The sequence below is a fragment of the Hirundo rustica genome, chromosome 26 (assembly GCF_015227805.2).
Source record: "Hirundo rustica isolate bHirRus1 chromosome 26, bHirRus1.pri.v3, whole genome shotgun sequence".
NCBI lineage: Eukaryota > Metazoa > Chordata > Aves > Passeriformes > Hirundinidae > Hirundo > Hirundo rustica.
The window spans coordinates 3,683,749-3,706,130 of record NC_053475.1 but is presented as its reverse complement, the minus strand read 5'-3'; the positions used below and the strand labels follow the sequence as shown (position 1 = coordinate 3,706,130).

Below are 22,382 nucleotides of genomic sequence, written 5' to 3'. Positions count from 1 at the left end.
CAGCGTTTTATCTTCCAGTATCTTTGTGCTGCCCCTGCTCTTGGCTGGGGTTTGGCTCTGGGCTCAGCCTGGCAGGGGAGTGGGATTCCCTGGGACTCGCTGGTGGGACCAAGCTGAGCTCAGAGGGTCTGGGATCACACCCACAGTCCCTGAAATCCTGCGGGCAGGAAGGTGACATCACTTGTGGTGAATGGATTTACTCATCTCTTTCTGAATCCAGAAATTCCAAATCCCCAGGACTTGACACTCCTCAGTGTGAAACTCGCCCAGCTCTGGGTCACGCTCAGTTCAAGCGCTGAGTCACTTTCTTCTTTCTTTAGTCAAACTTGATCCTTGAGGCAGTCACTTGAGCAATTCCAGCCTGGGAGTGGAGAGGTTTCCAGCCTGATCAGCTCTTCCATCCCACCAGGAAACATCTCCATTGCTCCAGGGCTGCTTGGGGCTGTGTCGCTGCCCTCACGTTTCCTTCTGAGACCCCTGCTGGGGTCACTTCTTCAGCCTTTGGGCTTGGACTAAATGACCTTTAAAGGTGCTTTCCAATCTTTCCAAACTTGTGATTCCCTGCACAGACACATCTGGGAGGAGGTGGGTGAGAGCCAGACCTGCCTCACCTGCTGCTGGCAGCTCAGCTGCTCCCACCACAGTGAATTTGCTGCCTGTGGTCGTTGTTTTCCACCTCATCCCTCGGATCCTGCCTGGATCTCCCCGTTCTGCTGGGCTGCCCCTTCCAGGGGGAGAGCTGTTCCTGTGGCCGGGCAGCCTGGGCTTTGCAGGGGTTTTGTGTTCAGAAAGCAGCATCTGCTCCCCACACCCGGGACTTCTCCACTTGGAAGAGGGTCCAGGCAGAGGAGAGGCCGAGGGAGCGGTGCCAGGGACAGAGCTGCTGGGGACACCCAGCCCTGGCTCAGGGAGGGGACAGACAGACAGACAGACTCCTCCGAGTCCCTCCAGGGCCCACCTTGGCACTGGGGACCCGTGGGACCTGTGGGATCTGTGGGACCTGTGGGACCCATGGGATCTGTGGGACCCATGGGATCTGTGGGACCTGTGGGACCCATGGGAACTGTGGGACCTGTGGGACCCATGGGATCTATGGGATCTGTGGGACCCATGGGATCTGTGGGACCCATGGGAACTGTGGGGCCCATGGGATCTGTGGGATCTGTGGGACCCATGGGATCTATGGGACCTGTGGGATCTGTGGGACCTGTGGGTCCCATGGGATCTGTGGGACCTGTGGGACCCATGGAACCCATAGGATCTATGGGACCTGTGGGACCCATGGGATCTATGGGATCTGTGGGACCCATGGAACCCATAGGATCTATGGGACCTGTGGGACCCATGGGATCTGTGGGACCCATGGGACCTGTGGGACCCGTGGAACCCCTGGGATCTGTGGGACCTGTGGGACCCATGGGATCTGTGGGACCCGTGGGATCTGTGGAACCCATTGGATCTATGGGACCCGTGGGATCTGTGCCCTCTGTGCCCTCTGTGCCCTCTGTGCCCTCTGTGCCCTCTGTGCCCTGGGGATGCTCCAGCCCCCTGCCCCGCTCCAGGTTCCTGCTGTTTGCTGGCAGAGGACTCTCCCAGCGCTGGGAGCTGCTCTCAGGCTGCTGCTGGTGATTCCCCTCCCTGCTCAGGGCTCTTCCTTCCCTCCTCAGCCGGGGCTGGAGCAGCCCCCAGCCCGGGGGTCACTGTCCTGGCGCAGCCATTCCCGAGGATCCCGGGAATTCTCCTCGAGCTGCTTTTGCTCCGTCACCTCCTGCGTCACCTGTTCGCTTTTGGTGCTGGAATTTGCCCTCTGATCCAGGCTGTGGAAACCTGAGGCTTTTTCACCTCCACCCTGGGGTTACCCCAGCTGTTGTGGGAAATTCTGCTTTCCTTGTTCTGCCTGAGCCAAAAGCACAGAGGGGTTCAAGGACTGGGAGCAGGGCAGGGCCTTGGACGGGGCTGTGAACCCCAAATCCTTCTGGGGAGCAGAAACTACGCAGTGTTTTCGTGAACTATCTTCGCAGCACTGAGGAAAAAAATCAAAAAATCAACAGGAATTGTTTGGGAGCACAGAAGTGCAGTCAGTGTATGAGTATTTGAAGTTTTACTGGTTTTAAAGGGGTTTTTTTCTTCCTTTTTTTTTTTTTTTTTTTGGCTCCATTTCCATTTTCCGCTCCATTTCACTAAAAGCTGGAGTTCCAGTTTCAAAATGTTGTTGTGCCATATTTTATTTGTCCTTATACATTATAAATATATAAATATCTATTTAGACTGAATATTGCATTGAAAGATGCTGTTATTGGGAACTTCAGGGTTTAAACCTGAGACAAAAAAAAAAAAAAAAATTGGGAAATAATCCTCCAGTATTTTTGCTGTTTGGGACCTTCTTCCTGAAGAGGCTCCTTGAGTTCTTCATTGTGTAAAAACAAAATCACATCCAAAAATTCAAAGTTTGACATGCTAACCCTGAAGTTCTCAGGTTTGTGATCCTTTGGTTTTCTTGAGGTACATCTGGTTGCTTTTCTGGTGCAGTCAAAGAATTTTTTTAAAAGGTTTTTGTCTCTGGAGTTATTGAGGAAAAGGTGGAATGGGTTGATCCATCCTGCTTGGCTTTTTTAACCTATTAATCTTTGAAGTGATCCATTTCCAATTAAAACCCAACTTTTTTAGGTCTCTGTTCTATTTAAACGTTTTAGGAGTGAGAGCCTGCCCTCGCCTGAGTGGGACTTGGATGGGGAAAGCAGTAGATGATGAGGTTGCTGTTGCTCAGGAATTGATTAGTAAACTTGTAACTACTAATAAAAATCCATTTTTCAATGGATTTTTAGAAAAACCCCATTTTCTTAGGACAGTGATATGGGATGTTTCCTAGTGAATAGGAATTAGTTTATATAGTTTAGCCTATTAAACTGAATTATTTAAAATTCAAACTTCCCCTAATTTATCTTTTTTTTTTTTTTTTTTTTGGTTGTTATTGTTTTGTTTTGTTTTGGGGTTTTTTTTTTTGGGTTTCTTTTGGGGTTTTTTGGGTTTTTTTTTAATTACTGGTAAGTTGTCCTGCCGTTCCTTTCATCCCTGCCTAGCAGTAGTGTGAATTCTGGTGTGTATATATGTATGTATAATATATATATTTCCACCCGGCCTTTCTAATTCTCCACAATGTAAAAGTTAGTTTTTGCTCCCTTCCCTCCGCTTAATTTCTTGTGTCTCCCTCGATTTGTAATTGAAACGATGCTTTGAAGTTTTGTCTTTATATTAAAGTGTCTGTATTTTAATACACCGAGCTCGTGTGGACTTTCACTGCCTCAGCAGGACGGGCTGGAATGGGGATTTGGGGATTTTTGTGGGGGCACAGAGGGACGGGGATCCCCGACCCAGGTGGCACCGGATGGGCTCTGAGGGTTTGGGGATCCTGGGGAGGGACAGCAGGGCCTGGGGACAGCTCTGGGTGCACCGAGGGACACTGAGGGGTGTCCAGAGCTGGGAAGGGGCTGGAGCCCCAGGAGGGGCTGAGGGAGCTGGGAAGGGGCTCAGCCTGGAGAAAAGGAGGTTGTGGTGGTTTCAGGCAGATTTTGGGAGAAACCCTCCCACGGGGCCCCCCTCCCCTTTTTTAACTGGTTCGGGAAAAAAGATTTCTTCAGAGAGAAGTGGAAAAAACCTGTTTATTAAACAGGCAAAGCACTCTTAGCACAATACTTGATGACAAGAGCTTCGTGCTGCTTCTGGAGGGATAACAAATTTAAAGAAAGTCTCTTCGAGGGTCGTTACTGTGCTCTACTGCTCTGTCTCTGCTGACGCTGGGAGAAAAAGGAGATCTGCAGGGCTGCTCTTGGTGGGGTGGATTTTCTGTGGAGGCTCCTGGTGCTTTTCCAGGTCTTAGAACTAGTCTTAAAGGCACAGGACTCAATATACAGCACAAACAGAACAGACGATTGGGGATACAAGCATCATAAAGTTACCCTAGGACAGAGGCTCAGGGGGCCCTTGTGGCTCTGCACAGCTCCTGACAGGAGGGGACAGCCGGGGGGGTCGGGCTCTGCTCCCAGGAACAGGGACAGGAGGAGAGGGAATGGCCTCAGCCTGGGCCAGGGGAGGTTGAGGTTGGATATTGGGAGAAGGAAATTCCTCACTGGAAGGGTTGTGGGGCATTGGAACAGGCTGCCAGGGCAGGGTGGAGTCACCAGCCCAGGAGCGTTGGAACAAAGTGTGGATGTGGCACTTGGGGACACGGGGCAGTGGTGGCCATGGCAGGGCTGGGTCATGGTTGGATTTGATTTTTTTAGAGGTTTTTTCCAACCTGAACGCTTCCATGGTTCCCAACCCATCCAAACTTTGTTCCCTTTTAGCCAGCAGTGGCACCAGTGCAGCAACCCCCCAGGCAGCCAGGGATGTGTTTAAACCTGAGCTGGAGGCCACAAACACTTCCTGAGCTAATTCAGTGTAGGATTTAAAACGAGACACAGCCCCAGCTTCACCCAGAGCCTGCAGCCCCTGCAGGGCCACGGCCTCCCCCAGCTCCTCCTCCTACACAGGTCTGTCACCTGCACTGCCCAGGCTCCAGCACCAAATCCAGCTGGATTAGGTGACCTTTAGAGGTTCCTTCCAAGCCAGAATATTCTCTGATTGTATGAAAAAGCCCCTGCAAAGGCCTTTGTGGAGCCATCCCCAGCTGGCTCCTGAGAGGAACCACACCTGGAGCCCCTGGGCCGGCTGCAGCCGCCCCTCCAGGGAGGTTTTGGTGTTGTACAACAGTTCTGACCATCACAAAGATTAAAACAGGATTTATTGGGAATGTTCACTGTACAACAGAGAAATGGCTTCAGCTGGCTCTTGGGGAGCCTGGAAACACAAGCAAAGTCATCAAGAGTGTGAAAAACGAGCAATTGTCTGTAAATCACCAGCAGTTGATGCAGATTTCAAAGTCTCTACAAAGTACCATCCTCCCTCCCTCAATCCCACCCCACCCCAGCCCTGCCCTACACCGGAGTCCCCGGGCCTGGCCTGGCCCTGGCAGCTCTTCACAGCTTGTGTTGTACATTCAGTTAAGAAATGCCCTTGGTGATAAACATTTAAATCAGTGCTGGGCTTTGCTCCCGCTCACCCAGCTGTCCCCTGGAAGAGGAAATAAACCCCCCATTTTCTGCACAGAGATGCTGCAGGGTGGCAGCTCCACCTGGGGAAAGGTTCAGCGAGGAGCCCTGCAAGGCACAGGTGACAATTTTGCTACAATAAACTCAGCCCTGGTTTGTAAAAATGCAGGCTGGGCAGGATTAAAATGCACTTTGGAGTCATCCAAGGATACTGATTCCCTAAAGCACAGCTCCTGTGTGTTCCTGCTTTTAATCCCTGGCTGCTGCTTCCCCCGGAGCTGCCATCTGTCTGCAGCCCCCCTGGTTCTGCTCCCTCCCTGCTGCCCAGGGCAGCTGCCCCTCGGCTGATTTTGGTAATTTCTGAAGCAAGCACCTGGAATGATTCAAGGGGATAGGAATATCTGGGGAGGGAGAAGGGGGAAATCTCAGCTTGGAGATTAAAGCATCAGTGCCAGGTGTCACTCCTGGTACTCAGCTGCGTGAGGTAAAGACGGAACACCAGGATACCAAAGGCTGCAGCGTGGGCTCTGGTTTGGGCATTAATTCCCAGCCAAGGAGGAAAAGATCCCCAAATTCCCTTCAATCCCAGTTCAGAGGCTGCTCCACCCCCTCCCTGGGCTGGGCAGCTGGAGGGGAACAACGCCCAGAGCTGCAGCTCCCAAAGGCCAGGCCAAGCCCCAGCCCCGCTCCTGCTGCCAGCAGCCTCTGACAGCGACACCTGGGACCTTCCAGGGGCCTGTCCTGGGGCTTTTCCCACACTGGTTCCAGGGAAGCTGCTCTGGCAGTCAAGAATCTGCGGCTGCTGCAGCCCTGGGTGTGGGGAGTGTCCTCCATCCCTCATTTCTGGGCAGTTTTCCTTGGTGCAGCCGGAGCCAGGGCTGATCCTGTGGGGATGTTGTTCCTAATCCTTATCTCTTCCCTGCAGGAGCTCCAGGACAGGCAGCCCTGGCTCCCTGGCAGCTCACTGTGACCTTGGCACAGTTTTCTGGTCTGCCCCTTTGGACAAAGGGGACACACAGAAGGGAGGAAAGCTGCAGCAGTGGCTCAGGGAATGAAGGGTTAACGCCTGGCGGAGCTGGCGCACGTCCTGCAGCTCCAGGCAAAGCGAGCAGCTCCTGCCTCTGCCAGCTTCTCCATCTGCCTCCCCTCGCCGGGAAGCTGGATCACTGCAGAGCTCTGCAGACAGGCAGGATCGCACAGGGATCTCTCCCTGTCTTCGCTCCCTCGTGTTCTGCAGCTTTTTTCTTGTGGATGGGCTTATCCAGCCCCCAGGAACTACAGCACCTGCCCAGGGGAGGGAGAAGGAAAGCCCAAAAGGGCTGCAGGTGCCCCTCTGCACCACCTGGAGCTGTGGCCGGGCTGGAGGAATTCCCAGTTCTCCCTGGAGGGGTTAAATCCTGGAGCTAAAAATGCAGCAGTCACAAGATCCCCTCCCAGGCAGGGATGATCCAGGGCAGCCCAGCAGCCCCTCCAGGACAGGGAGGAGCAGGGGAAGGGCTGGAGCTGCCTGGGGTGTCCTGGAGGAGAGCTGGGAGCTCGGTGAGCCCCTGCCTCTGCTCCCACTGCAGCACCCACGGAGCAGCTCAGCCTCCCCAGCTGGGGAACTGGGAATGTGCAACGAAGTCCCTTATTAAAAAAAACCAAAATACAAAACGGTTTGGGTAATAAATAAAAGAGTCACGTGGTCACCGTGGGGAGCTGCTGTCCTGCCCAGGGGCTGGGGTGCAGCCAGGAGCCAGCTCCAGCCAGGTGAGGGGTCACTGCCTGTGTGCTCCCAGCTGGAAACGAGCCTCCTCAGAGATTCCATACTGCTCCAGGGGGTCCTGCAGAGCACAGGGAGGCACCAGTGAGATGCAGGTAAAGGCCAGCAGCCCCTGGGACACACAGGACACAGCAGGGACCCAGAGCCACCTCCCTCCCCGGAGCAGGGATGCTCCCAGCACCCGGCAGGGCATGAGCAGCATCTCCACCCATGGATCTGCCCTGGCCTGGTGTGAGCTGCTCCAGAGACCCCCTGGGAGGCCAGGCCAGCTCTGGACCTGTCCAGCTCCAATCCTGGGGCTGCTCCAGCGCTGGGATGTGTGCACCACGGTGGGAGAGAGCACCCAGGTGCTCAGGTCTGGCTGTGGAGACCACAGCTCCCACTGGGTTCAGGGATCTCATCCCACACACAGCTGGGGCAGGACTGGCAGCAACAGCCCCTGCTGCCACCAAAGCCATCAGTCACCACCTGGGAGGGGCCCTGCAGGGACTCACTCACCTTCCCCGTCATCTTCTGGATCTCGCTCCGGTAGAAAATCAGGCTCCTCCTCAGGAACTCGTAGCTGCAAGAGAGGAGCAGAGCACGGGGAGGGCTGAGCACAGAAGGACCTGGGGAAGTTTCAGATGCTATTCAGAGCTGGAGGGAAGCTTGTCTGGAAGGAGACAAGCACTGCCCTTCCAGTTCCCGATCCCAGACACAGCCCAGAGCCCCCAGCACTGCCCTGGCTCCGAGGCTCAGCCCACCTGGCTCTCTTGAGTGCCTCGACCCACTCCAGGCACTGCTCCTCCGTGGCACACTCAAAGCAGTATTTCCTCTCTGGCTCCTCGATGAAACCTGCCAGGGACAAGGAAAAGGCTCCAGGCAGAGCTGCTGGTGCTCCCCTGCCTCCCTCCCCAGGCTCCGCCCGGCCACAATTAGCAGCTCTGTTAACTAAGATGAGCTGGCAACGAGTCTGCAACCTCGACCCCCAGCCCCTCTCCCACTCCCTGGGTGCCTGGGGCAGCTGCCCACAGCATTTCCCAGCTTACAGCAGCCAAAACCCTCGGGAACAGCAACTTCCCAAACTGAGGGGGAACTGAACTGATCCAGGACTGGCTCCCAGAGGGCCCTTGCCAAGACACCAGGGATTTAAATCCAAGTGGGAAGCAGCCCTGAGAGAGGAACTGGGATATCTTTAACTGAGAGTTAAACTGCACTGGGAGAAGGCCCCGAGCTGCCTTTGCTGGAGGCTTTTGGGAATGTGGTACTCCCACCATGGAGAGCAGGTCCTGGTGCCACTCCAGCTCCAGACCAGGACACGCCACCAGTTCCTGTCCCCAGAGCTCTGCTGTCCCCTGAGCAGACCCTCGGGATGTGCCGTGGACACATCCCAGCTCCAGGCACTGCTGGGTTTAACCCTGCTCAGGAATCCTCACCCAGCACAGCCCCCAAATCCAGCACGTGGTGCTCCGGGCTCGGTGTGCTCGGGCTGCCTGAGGGTCCTCTGGAAGCACAGAGCAGAGCCACAGCTGTGCCTGGCAGCCAGGCCAAAAGATACCGGGATGGCCTTGGAGAAACATCCTGTTATTGTGGCCACATACCTCTGGCACAGGGGAGGAGAAAGGCTGCTCCCAGGGGAGCCAGCCCAGCTGGAGCCGCCACAAGGACAAACAGAGGGGAGGACGGGGCTGGAGCAGCTTTATCTGAGCCTCTGCAGGGATTTTTGGGTTTTTTTGGATGAAGTGCAGCAGCACGGAGCAGATCTGTCAATAACCAAGCTGCCCCTGCCAGGGATTCCACGGGCACCCAGCGGGGTCTGGCTGCTGCTCGTGCTGCTGCGCAAATCCCACAGGCTGTGCCAGGGAATAGCCCTGATCTGGGGACATGGAATATATCTGGATATCCATGGAATACATCTGGATATCCATGGAACAGCCCTGATCTGGGGACATGGAATATATCTGGATATCCATGGAATATCCTTGATCTGGGGACATGGAATATATCTGGATATCCATGGAATATCCCTGATCCATGTACATGGAATATATCTGGATATCCATGGAATATCCTTGATCTGGGTACATGGAATATATCTGGATGTCCATGGAATATCCTTGATCTGGGTATATGGAATATATCTGGATATCCATGGAATATATCTGGATATCCATGGAATATCCCTGAGATGGGCACATATATCTGGATACACATGGAAAAGCCCTGAGATCTGCTTGGGGTGGGCCACCGGCACAGTGAGGAACAGCTGGCAGCTGAGGAGGGGAAAGGCTGAGGAATTGTTCAAGCTGGAAAAGGCCTTTAAGATCACCAAGGCCAAGCATCAGCCCAGCAGCACCACGTTCTCCATTCACCCCTGTCCCCTCATTTTCTGAACACTCCCAGGGATGGCGACTCCACCACTGCCCTGGGCAGCCTGTGCCACACCTTTTTGGTGGATAAATTTTCTCCAGTATCCAACCTAAACCTGTCCTGGGCACAACTTGAGGTCATTTCCTCTTCTCCTGTTCCCTGGGAGCAGAGACCCCGCTGAGGGAAGGGCTGAGCTGACCCCACTGCCAGCAGAGGAAGAGGGAGGAGCAGGAGCTGAGCAGTAAAACATTTCCTTTCCCAGGTGCCACGAGGGGAGGGCAAAGGGGGGCACAGGCAGCACTCACTGATGGAGAAGACGTTCTCCTCCTCTTTGGTGATCTTGCAGTGCTCCAGCAGCAGAGCTCCAATGGGCTGGAAAACACACGGGGAGAGGTTTAACCCACAGTGCCCCCAACACCACCAGGGCTGGACCCACAGTGCTCCCCTGGAGCCTTTTCAGCAAATTTCACAAGCTGGCGCTACTTTTAAATAATTCAGTCTGATTGCACCACACTTTGTGTTCCTTTAGTCGATCTTTTCATGCCAGTCTCACCCGTAGCACTTTGCATTTGTTAATTAGGTGTTAATCTAATTAATCTGCTGGCTCGGATTCAGCCTGGCCTTCACCACTCTGTGATAGCAGAGAAGAACTTTTGCTTTTTAAATCAAAGATGAAACGTTTACGGTGACACCCAGAATAACCAACACTGAGCTGTGTAAGGGCTGTCCTGGCGCCTTGCAAGAGGTTAAAGAGCGTGAGGGGAGCTGGAGCAGCTCAGGATGAACAAAAACCCACCTGGTACTACTCAGGGATGTGGGGACAGCAGGTGACACTGGCCATGAACAACCACAGAAATCCTTGACCGAGTGACACAACGTGCCAGAAGCAAATCAGGCAGCAGGGAGGGGATTGAAAACCTGATTCTTCTTGTATTTCATAGAACTCTCTGGGTTGGAAGAGACCTTAAATCCCATCCAGTGCCACCCCTGCCATGGCAGGGACACCTCCCACTGTCCCAGGCTGCTCCAAGCCGTGTCCAGCCTGGCCTTGGGCACTGCCAGGGATCCAGGGGCAGCCACAGCTGCTCTGGGCACCCTGTGCCAGGGCCTCAACACCCTCACAGCCAACAATTCCTGCCCAATCTCCCATCCAGCCCTGCCCTCTGGCACTGGGAGCCATTCCCTGTGTCCTGTCCCTCCAGCCCTTGTCCCCAGTCCCTCTGCAGCTCTCCTGGAGCCCAGCTGAGCTGATGGAAGAGGGAAGGTGGACACTGTTCCAGCTCCGTCCCTGCACCACTTTCCCAGCCCACACAATCCCCACACAGAAAAAGAAGAAAGAAGGAGGGGAACAAACCCCAGCCACGAGTCCCAAGCCGTACCTCGGCCTCATCGGTGCGAAAGTAGAAGAGAAAATTCACCACGAGCTTCACCAGGCGCTTCTTCAGCACTGCAGGGACAGCAGGGCAGGGCTGAGGCACGGGGAGCAGAGGGAAACTCTGCCAGCCCTGCCAGGGCACCGAGCCCACCAAAGCCCCCCTGCACCCACCGTGGGGCTGCTCCCCCGAACAAAGGAACTGAGCGGCCTCAGGGTGACAAAGCCCCTGAGCAGCTTCTCCAGCAGCGCTGGGGCAGCCAGAGCTCACAGCAGCAGCACCAGCAGGGCCTCAGGCACTCCAGGAAAAGCTCCAGATCCCAGGAGCCCTGCCTGGAGCTGTCAGCACTGGCGTCACCTCCAAGGGACAAAGTCCACCAGTCCTTGGAGGAGGAAAGGACCAGCACCAGGGAGGGAGGACAACACTGCCGTGCTGGTTTGCAAGGGAATTTGGTGGGAGATTTCAGGGAAGAGCTTCTGGAAGAAGCTTTCCCTTCCAGATCCCCTGGAAAGGGGGATCTCCCCGGCCCCAGCCCAGCCCCAGAACCTCCCTCCACACCCAGACTGGATTCCACCACTTGTGCTCCCCATTCCCACACTCCAGCCCTCCCAGTCTGCCTGTCCCAGTCCTGCCGCCCAGCACTCCCAGTCCTGCCCACCTCTCTGCCCAGTGCTCCCAGTCCTGCCCTGCTTTCCCAGCCTGGCTTCTTCAGTACCCTCAATCCTCCCACCCAGCTCCCTCAGTCCCTCTCCAGCCTCATCCCCCAGTAACTCCGGTTCTGATTCTGCAGTCGGGGCCCCCCAGGTACCCCCGATCCTGGCCCACCTTCACCTGCCTGTCCCACCACTCCCAGTTTGCCCAGTCCTGCCTTGGTCCTGCCCCAGTTTCTCGCTCGTGATTCCCCAGCATCCCCAGTCCCAGTTCTCCCAGTCCCTCCTCGCCCACTACTCCCCGTTTCCCGGCGCGGATTCTCCATCACTCCCAGTAACCCCAGCCCTGACTCCCCACTCGGGGCCCCTCAGGTACCCCCGGCCCCGGTTCCCCACTCAGGTCCCGCCGCTCCTCGCCCTCACCGTTGCCCTTCTTGGGGACGCTCATGCGGATCTCGGCCGCTTTCTCGGCGGGCTGGCGGGCCAGGGACAGCAGCTCCCGCTCGTTGTAGCGCATGGCGGGCCCGCCACAGCCCGGTCACAGCCCCGGCCAGAGCCCGGTCACAGCCCCGGCCGAAGCCCGGTCACAGCCCCCGCCACAGCCCGGCTACAGCCCGGTCACAGCCCGGCCACAGCCCGGCTACAGCCCGGTCACAGCCCCCGCCACAGCCCGGTCACAGCCCCGGCCGAAGCCCGGTCACAGCCCGGCTACAGCTCGGTCACAGCCCGGCCACAGCCCGGCTACAGCCCGGTCACAGCTCCCGCCACAGCCCCGATCAGAGCCCCGGTCACAGCCCGGCCACAGCCCCGATCAGAGCCCCGGTCACAGCCCGGCCACAGCCCCGATCAGAGCCCGGCCACAGCCCCGATCAGAGCCCCGATCACAGCCCGGTCACAGCCCCGGTCACAGCCCGGCCACAGCCCCGATCAGAGCCCGGTCACAGCCCCGATCAGAGCCCGGTCACAGCCCCGATCAGAGCCCGGTCACAGCCCCGATCAGAGCCCGGCCACAGCCCCGATCAGAGCCCGGTCACAGCCCCGATCAGAGCCCGGTCACAGCCCCGATCAGAGCCCGGTCACAGCCCCGATCAGAGCCCCGGCCACAGCCCCGATCAGAGCCCCGGTCACAGCCCCGGTCACAGCCCCGATCAGAGCCCGGTCACAGCCCGGCTACAGCCCGGTCACAGCCCCCGCCACAGCCCCGATCAGAGCCCGGCCACAGCCCCGGGCCCGGGCCCGGCCCCGCCCGCGCCGCCGGAAGCGCGCGCGCGGCCCCGGAAGCGCTCGCGGGGCGCAGCGGGAGCGCGCATGCGCCAGGGAGGGAGCGGGGCCGCGCGCAGGTACGGACACGGGGGGGAGAGGGGCCCTGAGGGGAGAGCGGGGAACGGCTGGGAGAACTGCGGGAGAATCGGAGCTGGGAAACCGGGAGCGCTGGGTGAGGAGGGACCGTGAGCGCTGGGTGAGGGGGGATTGGAGAGCTGGGTGAGGGGGGACCGGGAGAGCTGGGTGAGGAGGGACAGGGAGTGCTGGGTTAGGGGGGACAGGGAGCGCTGGGTGAGGGGGGACAGGGAGTGCTGGGTTAGGGGGAACTGGGAGAGCTGGGTGAGGAGGGTCCGGGATCGCTGGGTTAGCGGGGATTGGAGTGCTGGGTGAGGGGGGACAGGGAGTGCTGGGTTAGGGGGGACAGGGAGTGCTGGGTGAGGGGGGACAGGGAGTGCTGGGTGAGGGGGGACAGGGAGTGCTGGGTGAGGGGGGGACAGGGAGCGCTGGGTGAGGGGGGATTGGGAGAGCTGGGTGAGGGGGGACAGGGAGCGCTGGGTGAGGGGGGACAGGGAGCGCTGGGTGAGGGGGGACAGGGAGCGCTGGGTGAGGGGGGACAGGGAGTGCTGAGTGACCTGGGTGGTGGGTCTGACTGAACTGGAGAACTGCGAATGGGAAGCTGGGGGTAGGACCAGGGCAGGATTGGGGCTGCTGGGAGGATCAGCAGAGCAGGACTGGGGCAGCTGGAGGGTCCGAGTCGAGAACTGGGATGGAGTTACTGGAGAAGTACTGGGGGAACTGGGTTCCTTGGGTGGGAGGACTGGAGTACCTGGGCTGGAAAACCGAGGTTGCTGGAAAAGGAGGAGCCAGAAGAACTGGGGTGGTGAGGCTGGGGGAACTGGAGAATCATGAATGAGGAACCAGAGCAGGACTGGGGGTACCTGGGGCCCCCTGACTGCAGAATCAAGACTGGAGGTGCTGGAGGGGGACTGGGAGAACTGAGTGACCTGGGTGGGAGGACTGGGGGTACTGGAGAATCAGGACAGGGAGAATGGGGGTAGGACTGGGGGGATCAGGAGGAGCAGGACTGGGGGTATGTGGGAGCCTCAACAGGAGAATCAGGACTAGAGTTAGAGGAGAGGAACTGGGGAAGAGGCACTGGGGGTACTGGGGAATCCAGGCTGGGAAACCGAGGGTAGGATCAGGTCAGGGCTGGGAGTACTGAGTGTGGAGGGACTGGGAGAACAGGGCAGCCTGGGGTGGTGGGGCTGGGGGAACTGGAGAATCACAAGTGGGAAAGTGGGATAAGGATGGGGAGGATTGGGAGGAACACCAGAGTGGGAGTCAGTGGGTCTTGACTGAGAATCAGGACTGTAGTTCATGTGTCCAGAGAGGGACTGGGGGAGAGACACTGGGAGAGCTGGGTGCTCCGTGGGGAAGGATTTGGGGTTCCTCAAGGGCCTTTCCAGTGTTTGAGCTCCGTCTGGGGAGGTCATAGGGGGACTGTGACCTTGCAGAGCGCGGGGGGACTCCAGAACCTCCCCCGGGGCATGGGGACACTGCTCAGAGCCCCTGACCTTGTTGGGGAACTGGGGTCTCTGACCCTCCCAGGGTGTTGGGGCTGGTGGGGGGTGACCCTGGGGACTTGGGTGTTGTTGGGGTGGTGGGGAGCAGCAGACCTGGGTGGTGGAGAGGGGGGAGCTCCTGGGGCTCTTGGTGCCTCAGCTGTTGGGGGTCTCGGGGAGCCTCTTCTGGGGCTGCTTGGCCTTGGGAGTGGCTGAGGAGATGGGAAGGGCTCCGAGGGGATTTCCTGGACCCTTTCACCCCGGTTTCCTGAGTTGGTGGTAACGGATGTGCTCCATGTGGGATTGCATCCCTCAGCGTGTGCCCAGGGCGTGTCTGGGGCATCATCCCCATCCTCGCTGACGGGGCTGAACAATCCTCACGCTCCTCTCCCTCCTTTTCCCAGACTCTCCCTGTCTCCAGGAGGAGCTGAAGGCCGGAGGTGCCCACCATGGATTTCCAGCACCGCCCTGGAGGTAAAACGGGCAGCGGGGGCGTGGCCTCGGCCTCCGAGAGCAACCGGGACCGGCGGGAGCGGCTGCGGCAGCTGGCCCTGGAAACCATCGACATCAACAAGGTGGGCACAGCACGGGCCTCCCTCTGGGGAGCCACATTCATGGGAGCCCCGAATGGTTTGGGTTGGAAGGGATTTTAAAGCTGATCCAGGGTCGCCTGCCCCGTCCAGCCTGGCCTTGGACACTGCCAGGGGCTGCCACAGCTGCTCTGGGAGATCATGCCAGGGCCTCACCACCCTCACAGCCAAGGATTTCTTCCCAGTATCCCATTTAAACCTGCCCTTGGTCTATTTGAAGCCTTTCCCCCTTGTCCTGTCCCTCCAGGCCCCTTTCCAAAGTCCCCCTGCACCTCTCCTGGAGCCCCTTTAGGCTCCATGGTCACCCCAGAGCCTTCTCATCTCCAGGCTGAGCTGTGGATTTGGTTTAAATACTTCTATTTTTGGGCACGTGGGGGTTCAATAAGGAACATTTGGGACACAGGGAGAGGGAGGTGCCAGCTCTTGTGTATCCATCTATTTCCATTCTCCTCAGGGCTGGTTTGGGTTGTGTTTCCTGCTGCAGTCAGGAATTCTGTCACCAGTGCACACAGCTGCTGATGGTTCTCTGCTTCCTCCTCCTAAAGCTCTCTTGTGCTGTTAATTTAAAATCTGAACTCAGCTACAGAACTCCAGGATACCCTGAGTCAGAAGAGCCCCTCAGGATCATCAGCCCAGCCCCTGTCCCTGCACAGACCCCCCAACAATCCCACCCTGAGCACCCCTGAGAGCGCTGTCCAAACGCTCCTGCAGCTCTGGCAGCCTCGGGGCTGGGACCATTCCCTGGGGAGCCTGGGCAGTGCCCAGCACCCTCAGGAGCAAGAACCACTTCCTCCAGTGCAGAACTCTGCAGTATTTTGGTTATTCTCTTGCTCCTGCCAATGGCTCATTTTTGCTCATAACTTGTCAATCATTCTTTTCCCAGGACCCCTATTTTATGAAAAATCATCTTGGCTCCTACGAGTGCAAGCTTTGCCTGACGCTCCACAACAATGAGGTGAGGGGAACACGTGCCTGTCCTGATCCCAGCAGCAGCAACTTGGGAATAGCAGTAGCTTCAGCACCTGGGCAGTGACTGCTGAGACATGAGGGGTGGTTAAACCTGGTAGTGTTCGAGAGCTCAGCTGCTGAGAGCAATCTGCACTTTTGGAGTGAGATTCCTCTGTGCTGAGGGGTAGAACACCCTTGTCAGGGTGTGATCCAGTCTCCCTGTGACAGTCCAGTCATGGCATCATTTAACTTCTGCCTTGCTTTTGGTTTCAGGGGAGTTACTTGGCACATACCCAGGGGAAGAAGCACCAGACCAATTTGTAAGTCATCCTCTACCAAAACTTTATTCTCCATTACTGAAGCACTTTCATATCATGATGTTGGGTATCTGTAGTCATTTAACTCCATTGCACTCTGCTTGATTGTTCTTTTACTGTGGCTTACTGTGCAGCCAGGAGGCACAGCCTGGATCTGCTTGAAAAATGGTGCTGGAAAACCTCCATTTTAAGCTAACAGGAGGGAAGGGAGAGGGAGAAGGAGTTTTAAAAGCAAATTGTCTGAGTCTGGTGAGCAGGACCTGTGCCTGCCAGAGCTCCAGGAGTGTTTGGACACCGCTCTCAGGGGTGCTCAGGGTGGATTGTTGGGTGTCTGTGCAGGAACAGGGGCTGGATTTGATGATCCCTGTGGGTTCTTCCAGCTCAGGGGATTCCAAGATTCTGTGATCTGGATTTGTCAGTACAGGTTTGGAGAAGTTTGTGAGTTTTATTTCAAGGTATCCAATTTGCTGTAGTTTATCTGTGGGTTTGGCTTTTTTTTTTTTTTCCCTCCTTCCATTTTGATTTCAAGAATTAAAGAATTAAAGTCTTCTCTGTGGAGCCTGGCCTCAAGGTCACCGTGAGGGTGGATCAGATCACTGAGTGACAGCCTTTAGCTAGGGGGAGGATGGATATGGCTGGGGAAGGGAAATAGGATTTCCTGGCACGACTCCTGTGAAATGCTGTGCTGAGGGATTCAGAGTGCCCCTGGGTATCCTTTAGAAACAAGGGCAGGGAACCCTGAAATTCTGCGATGAATCCCCAGGGCCCGACGAGCTGCCAAGGAAGCCAAGGAAGCTCCTGCCCAGCCTGCCCCAGAGAAGGTCAAAGTGGAAGTGAAGAAATTTGTGAAAATTGGGCGCCCAGGCTACAAAGGTGAGTCAGGGGTGGCCGGAGGTCCCTGATGCCTGCAGTGCCAGGCTGGGATGTGAATTATTCATTAGTCTTTCCAGCAGCTCTGCCCATGAATAAGATATGGGCTCTTTCCTGGAGTTGTTTATTGTTTAAATTGTTCATGGAACATCTCTTTACTGCTGACAGGTGAGGGAGAACCACTTTAATAATAGATGGGTGTGTCTCAGGCTGCCAGGGAGATGATGGCATCTCATCTCTCCTTCTCTTGTGCTGCAGCACCTTTCATTAATGCTGGAAATCACTCACTCCATGCAGAACTCATGGGGTTTTTTCTGAAATCCCATCATTTTGGCCTTCAGTACAAAATTTGGCATTTTAATGTCACTAGTGCTTTGCCCCACAACAGCTGAACTTCAGTAGAGGAGAATTGTGGAATAATTAAGGTTGGAAAATATCTTTAAAGTCATCGAGTCCAACAGTAAACTTAGCACTGCCAAGGCCACAACTAAACGACGTCCCCAGGTGCCACATCCACAGATGTTTTAACGCTTCCAGGGATGGTGATTCCTGCACAGCCCCTTCCAGTGCTTTACAGCCCTTTCAGAGAAGGAATTTTCCCCAATAGCCAACCTAAATCTGGCCCAGGCTGAGGCCGTTCCCTCTCCTCCTGTCCCTGTTCCCTGGGAGCAGAGCCCGACCCCCCCGGCTGTCCCCTCCTGTCAGGAGCTGTGCAGAGCCACAAGGGCCCCCTGAGCCTCCTTTTCTCCAGGCTCAGCCCCTTTCCAGCTCCCTCAGCCCCTCCTGGGGCTCCAGCCCCTTCCCCAGCTCTGTTCCCTTCTCTGGAGACGCTCCAGCCCCTCAGTGTCCGTGGGATGAGGAGCCCAGACCTGCCCAGGGCAGCGACACAATCCCAGGATGGTTTGGGTGGGAAGGGACCTCAAAGCCCATCCAGTGCCACCCCTGCCATGGCAGGGACACCTCCCACTGTCCCAGGCTGCTCCCAGCCCTGTCCAGCCTGGCCTTGGGCACTGCCAGGGATCCAGGGGCAGCCACAGCTGCTCTGGGCACCCTGTGCCAGGGCCTCAACACCCTCACAGAAGTAGCTTTGGTTAAAGATAATGTGACATTTTGTTCGAAAAACAGGAGAAAAATCTTGTAATATTCAATTGTTAGAAACTCTGTGTGTTTCCCAGGGCAGATTAATGTTGCTCTCACCCTGCTGGGGGATGTTCTCAGCTTTCTTATTTTTTTTTTTTTTCACAGTGACCAAACAGAGAGACCCAGAAACAGGCCAGCAGAGCCTTCTCTTCCAGGTAAGGGCAGGGTTACAACTCCTTGGCAGGGTTTTCCAGGTAAAAGTATTGCTAAATGAGAAATTCTTTGCAGGATCCGTGAAATTAATAATAATAATAATGAGACCTTATCTTCCTGGTTTCTGCAGCTGATTGTATTGAGCAAATCCCTGAGCTCAGCTATCAGGCTGTGGGAGTGGAGTGTGTAGTGTGAGGTGGAAGGAGATGATCCCAGAATCACAGGATAGTTTGGGCTGGAAGGGACCTTAAAAATGATCAATTTCCAAGCCCTGTGATGGGCAGGGGCACCTCCCATCAGACCAGGTTGCTCTAACACTTCCAGGGATGGAGCAGCAGCAGCTTCTCTGTGCCAGGCCCTCCCCACCCTCACAGGGAACAATTCCTTCCCAGTCTCTCTCCTAAATTTCAGCTGTTTCAGTTTGGGGTCTTCAAGGTCCCTCCCAACCCAAACCATTCTGGGCTTCTCAGCCCTTTCCTCCGCTGTTTGTTTCCTTTGTGTTGGGGATTGCTCTGGATGTGCTCCACACTGGGGAATGTGTTAGGGGGGTGCAGAGGGGGGGTTGTCAGTGCTGCCCTGTCCCCCCAGATCGATTACCCTGAGATAGCTGAGAGCATCATGCCCCGACACCGCTTCATGTCGGCCTACGAGCAGCGCATCGAGCCCCCGGACCGGCGCTGGCAGTACCTGCTGATGGCAGCAGAGCCCTACGAGACCATCGCCTTCAAGGTGAGACCTGGCAGAGAAAACCTGGCAGAGAAAACCTGGCAGAGAAAACCTGGGAGAGTTCCCTTCCTGCCTTAACCAGGGGATTGTCCTGCTCTGCTCTGCTCTGCTCTGCTCTGCTCTGTGCTGGGGTGGCCTCACCATCAATGTTGTGTGTGGTCACTGCGATGTGAGGAAGATGCTGAGCCATTAGAGAGCGTCCAAAGGAGGGACACGGAGCTGGGGAAGGGGCTGAGGAGGGGCTGAGGGCACTTGGCTCGTTCAGCTGGAGCAGAGGAGACTGAGGGGAGGCTCCTCGGGGGCTGCAGCTCCTCCCGAGGGGAGGCGGAGGGGCAGGGGCTGAGCACTGCTCTGGGACAGGGACAGGAGCCCAGCGAGGGCTGGAGCTGTGCCAGGCCTTGGGATGGAGCTCAGGGAAAGGTTCTTCCCCACGAGGGTGCTGGGCACTGCCCAGGCTCCCCAGGGAATGGTCCCAGCCCCGAGGCTGCCAGAGCTGCAGGAGCGTTTGGACAGCGCTCTCAGGGCTGCTCAGGGTGGGATTGTTGGGGTGTCTGTGCAGGGACAGGGAATGGACTGATCATCCCTGAGGATCCCTTCCCACTCAGGATATTCTGTAATTAATTCCTAATGAACCCTCTGATGTCTGTGCTCATCCTCAGGGGTTAATGGAGTGGGAGGGGGGGGTCAGGAAGACGTGGCTGGAAGTCTTTAAACCCCAGTGAGGTTTGGTGCAGGACTCTGGCATGAAAACCAGACTGTGCTGAGCTCTGGGGAGCTGTGAATTCCCAGTGTCTGACACAGACAGGAGCCTCCTGGGCTTCACTCCTCAGCTTCTGTGCAGATGTTCAGGGAGGGATTTTTGCTGCTTGTCCTTGACCGATAGGGAAGTAACTTAATTCTTTCCTGCCCCCACCTCTGTCTAATAACAACCCTGCAAGGCCTGGAATAACTGTGCTTATCTCACAGGCTCTGGGGCTAAAAAGGGCCTTTTGAGCTAATCTGGTGCTGCTAAGAATACCTCTGTGTTCTCTTTTGGTGCAGGTGCCAAGCAGAGAAATTGATAAAGCAGAGGGAAAGTTTTGGACTCACTGGAACAGAGAAACCAAACAGGTAAATGAAGTTTTGTAATGTCTGTCCTTAAGGAGAGCAGAGCAACTTCAGACAGTGACATCAGTTCTGTCCTGCTGCCTCTGATGTTCAAATCTCCATTCCCTCAATGCACCTGTGCAGTGAGAGCTCCTGGCAGAGATCCTCCTGTGTGGGATCTTGGAGTGGATCAAATTTCTGTCAGCAGCAGCAGGATGGGGCACAAATATCCGGGGAAAAGGAGGCTCAGGAGGGACCTTCTTGCTCTTACAACTCCCTGACAGGAGGGTGCAGCCAGATGGGGATCAGGCTCTGCTCCCAAGGAACAGGAGAAAAGACCAGAGGGAACGGCCTCAGACTGTGCCAGGGGAGTTTAGGCTGGACGTTGGGAAAATTGCTTCACTGAAAGCATTCTCAGCCATTGAAACAGACTGGCCAGGGCAGTGGTGGAGTCGCCACTCCTGGGAGTGTTCAAAAACATGTGGATGTGGCACTTGTGAACATGGTTTAGTGCTGAATGTGGTGGTGTTGATCTTAGGGTTAGGGCTGGGTTTGGCTTTTCCCACTCTGCTGATTCCCTGATAAATGTGCAGCACTGTACCCTCCATGGCTCTGTGCCTTGTGTTCCCTGCACACCCTGGCTGAGGGGGCTGGGGCTGCTCCCCTGTATCCTGTGAGAGCCTGGGGGCTCCCTCCCCTCACAGGAACCTCAGCGCCCAGAGGAGTTCAGATCTGGGGCAAGACTGGCACCAGGCACAGATGCTGGGACAAGGGAGGGTGACAGGAGGGGCCTGAGCTCTGCTCTGGGGCAGAGAGCAGCTCCTGTGTGCTGGCAGAGCTGTCACCAGGGTGCTGGGCACTGCCCAGGCTCCCCAGGGAATGGTCCCAGCCCCGAGGCTGCCAGAGCTGCAGGAGCGTTTGGACAGCGCTCTCAGGGGTGCTCAGGGTGGGATTGTTGGGGTGTCTGTGCAGGGACAGGAGTCAATGATCCCTGTGGGATCCAGCTCAGGATATTCTGGGATTCTCTGACTCTCTGATTAATTGTTCCCTTCTCTCTGCTTTGCTCCCATTCCCAGTTCTTCCTTCAGTTCCACTTCAAGATGGAGAAGCCCCCGGCCCCCCCGAACCTCCCCCCGGGGCCCCCGACCGTCAAGCGGCCGCCGCCCCCTCCCCTGATGAACGGGCTGCCCCCACGGCCCCCCCTGCCCGACTCCCTGCCGCCCCCTCCCCCGGGGGGCATGGCCCTGCCCCCCATGCCCCCCTCGGGGCCGGTGCCCCCCCCCGCCCGTGCCCCCCCAGCTGCCCCCAGCGCCCGGCGTGCCCCCCCCTGCCCCGCTGCCCCCCATGATGCGGCCGCCGCTCCCCACCGAGGGGCCGGGCACCATCCCCCCTCCCCCTCCCTCCAACTGAAGCCCCTCCTGGGCTCCATCCCGTGGGATTTGTGTCTTTTTAACTGCAGCTCACCCCCGATTCGGGGAACAGTTCCTTTTTGTACGTCCGGAAACCTGGCTGGATTCTGTAGGTTCATTAAAAGGGTTTTGATTCTCCTTTCCCTCTGGTTTCCTGTGCTGCTGTGAGTTCACTTTCCTTACCCCTTAGACACAGGAAACATTCCTGGGCTGGTTATAGTTTGGGAATTCTCCACAGAGGAGGCAAAGGATTGGGAATGTCAAGGCGCCTCCCTCCTGACTCGACATCCCCCTCAGGCTGCCTGATGAATGTCCTGTTAATTACCCCCCATTAATCAGTTTTGATTCAACCAAAGCTCTTCATCTCTGTTCATTCACTGAGGGGGGACATGGAAAGGCTCCTGTTACTGATACTAAACCTTCGTTTATAATTATAATTCATTAAGTGTCAGTACCATGGTGTAGTACCTGCTGTCACATGATTTGATTGTGTCCCCCTCCCACTGACAGCTCTGTTCAGGCAAGATTTTACTTCTCTGTGGGTTTATTTAACCAGAATGTTTCCTTCCAGCCATCCCTTGGTTCCCATAAAACAGAGCAGTTCTGCCATTTCTCTGGCCTTTCCCAGGTTCCTGTCCCTGAACTGAGGGCACAGTGGGTGAGGGCATGGCCGGGGCTGGGGTTTGAGGGGGCACAGGAGCCCTGCAGCTGCTTCCCCTTGATGGGGGAATCAAAGCCTTCATCTCTGCTGCTGGGCTGGGCAGGTCCCAGTCAGTCACAGAATCCCAGACTGGTTTGATTGGGAGGGACTTTAAATCCCATCCAGTGCCACCCCTGCCATGGCAGGGACACCTCCCACTGTCCCAGGCTGCTCCCAGCCGTGTCCAGCCTGGCCTTGGGCACTGCCAGGGATCCAGGGGCAGCCCCAGCTGCTCTGGGCACCCTGTGCCAGGGCCTCAACACCCTCACAGCCAACAATTCCTGCCCAATCTCCCATCCAGCCCTGCCCTCTGGCACTGGGAGCCATTCCCTGTGTCCTGTCCCTCCAGCCCTTGTCCCCAGTCCCTCTGCAGCTCTCCTGGAGCCCCTCCAGGCCC

General features: G+C 56.7%; 2 protein-coding genes across 2 annotated transcripts; one reads left to right on the top strand and one right to left on the bottom strand.

Moving 5' to 3' along the window:
* Window positions 1–3,763: 3,763 nt before the first annotated feature.
* PLEKHJ1 (pleckstrin homology domain containing J1) lies at window positions 3,764–12,424 on the bottom strand. Its single transcript, XM_040086958.2, has 6 exons — window positions 11,645–12,424; window positions 10,578–10,645; window positions 9,504–9,570; window positions 7,593–7,683; window positions 7,348–7,411; window positions 3,764–6,910 (listed from the first exon to the last, which is right to left on the bottom strand). Exons 1-6 carry the CDS (start codon window positions 11,736–11,738, stop codon window positions 6,845–6,847), a joined length of 450 nt encoding a protein of 149 aa, XP_039942892.1. The 5' UTR covers window positions 11,739–12,424; the 3' UTR covers window positions 3,764–6,844.
* A 112-nt stretch (window positions 12,425–12,536) lies between these two features.
* On the top strand, window positions 12,537–21,428 carry SF3A2 (splicing factor 3a subunit 2). The gene is given in 10 exon segments (XM_040086938.2): window positions 12,537–12,656; window positions 14,451–14,621; window positions 15,520–15,591; window positions 15,858–15,904; window positions 16,665–16,774; window positions 18,017–18,066; window positions 18,653–18,793; window positions 19,832–19,900; window positions 20,953–21,150; window positions 21,152–21,428. Coding segments are annotated over 9 exon segments (948 nt in total). The 5' UTR covers window positions 12,537–12,656; window positions 14,451–14,495; the 3' UTR covers window positions 21,287–21,428.
* The last annotated feature ends 954 nt before the right edge of the window (window positions 21,429–22,382 follow it).

Bases quoted from the DNA above. Each gene is read 5' to 3' on its own strand.
- PLEKHJ1 (XM_040086958.2), bottom strand. From the start codon at position 11,738: ATGCGCTACAACGAGCGGGAGCTGCTGTCCCTGGCCCGCCAGCCCGCC. The intron at 9,571-10,577 runs GTACGGCTTGGG...TGTGTTTTCCAG, and splicing joins TTCGCACCGATGAGGCCGAG to CCCATTGGAGCTCTGCTGCT. The intron at 7,684-9,503 runs GTGAGTGCTGCC...TGTCCCTGGCAG, and splicing joins GGAGAACGTCTTCTCCATCA to GTTTCATCGAGGAGCCAGAG.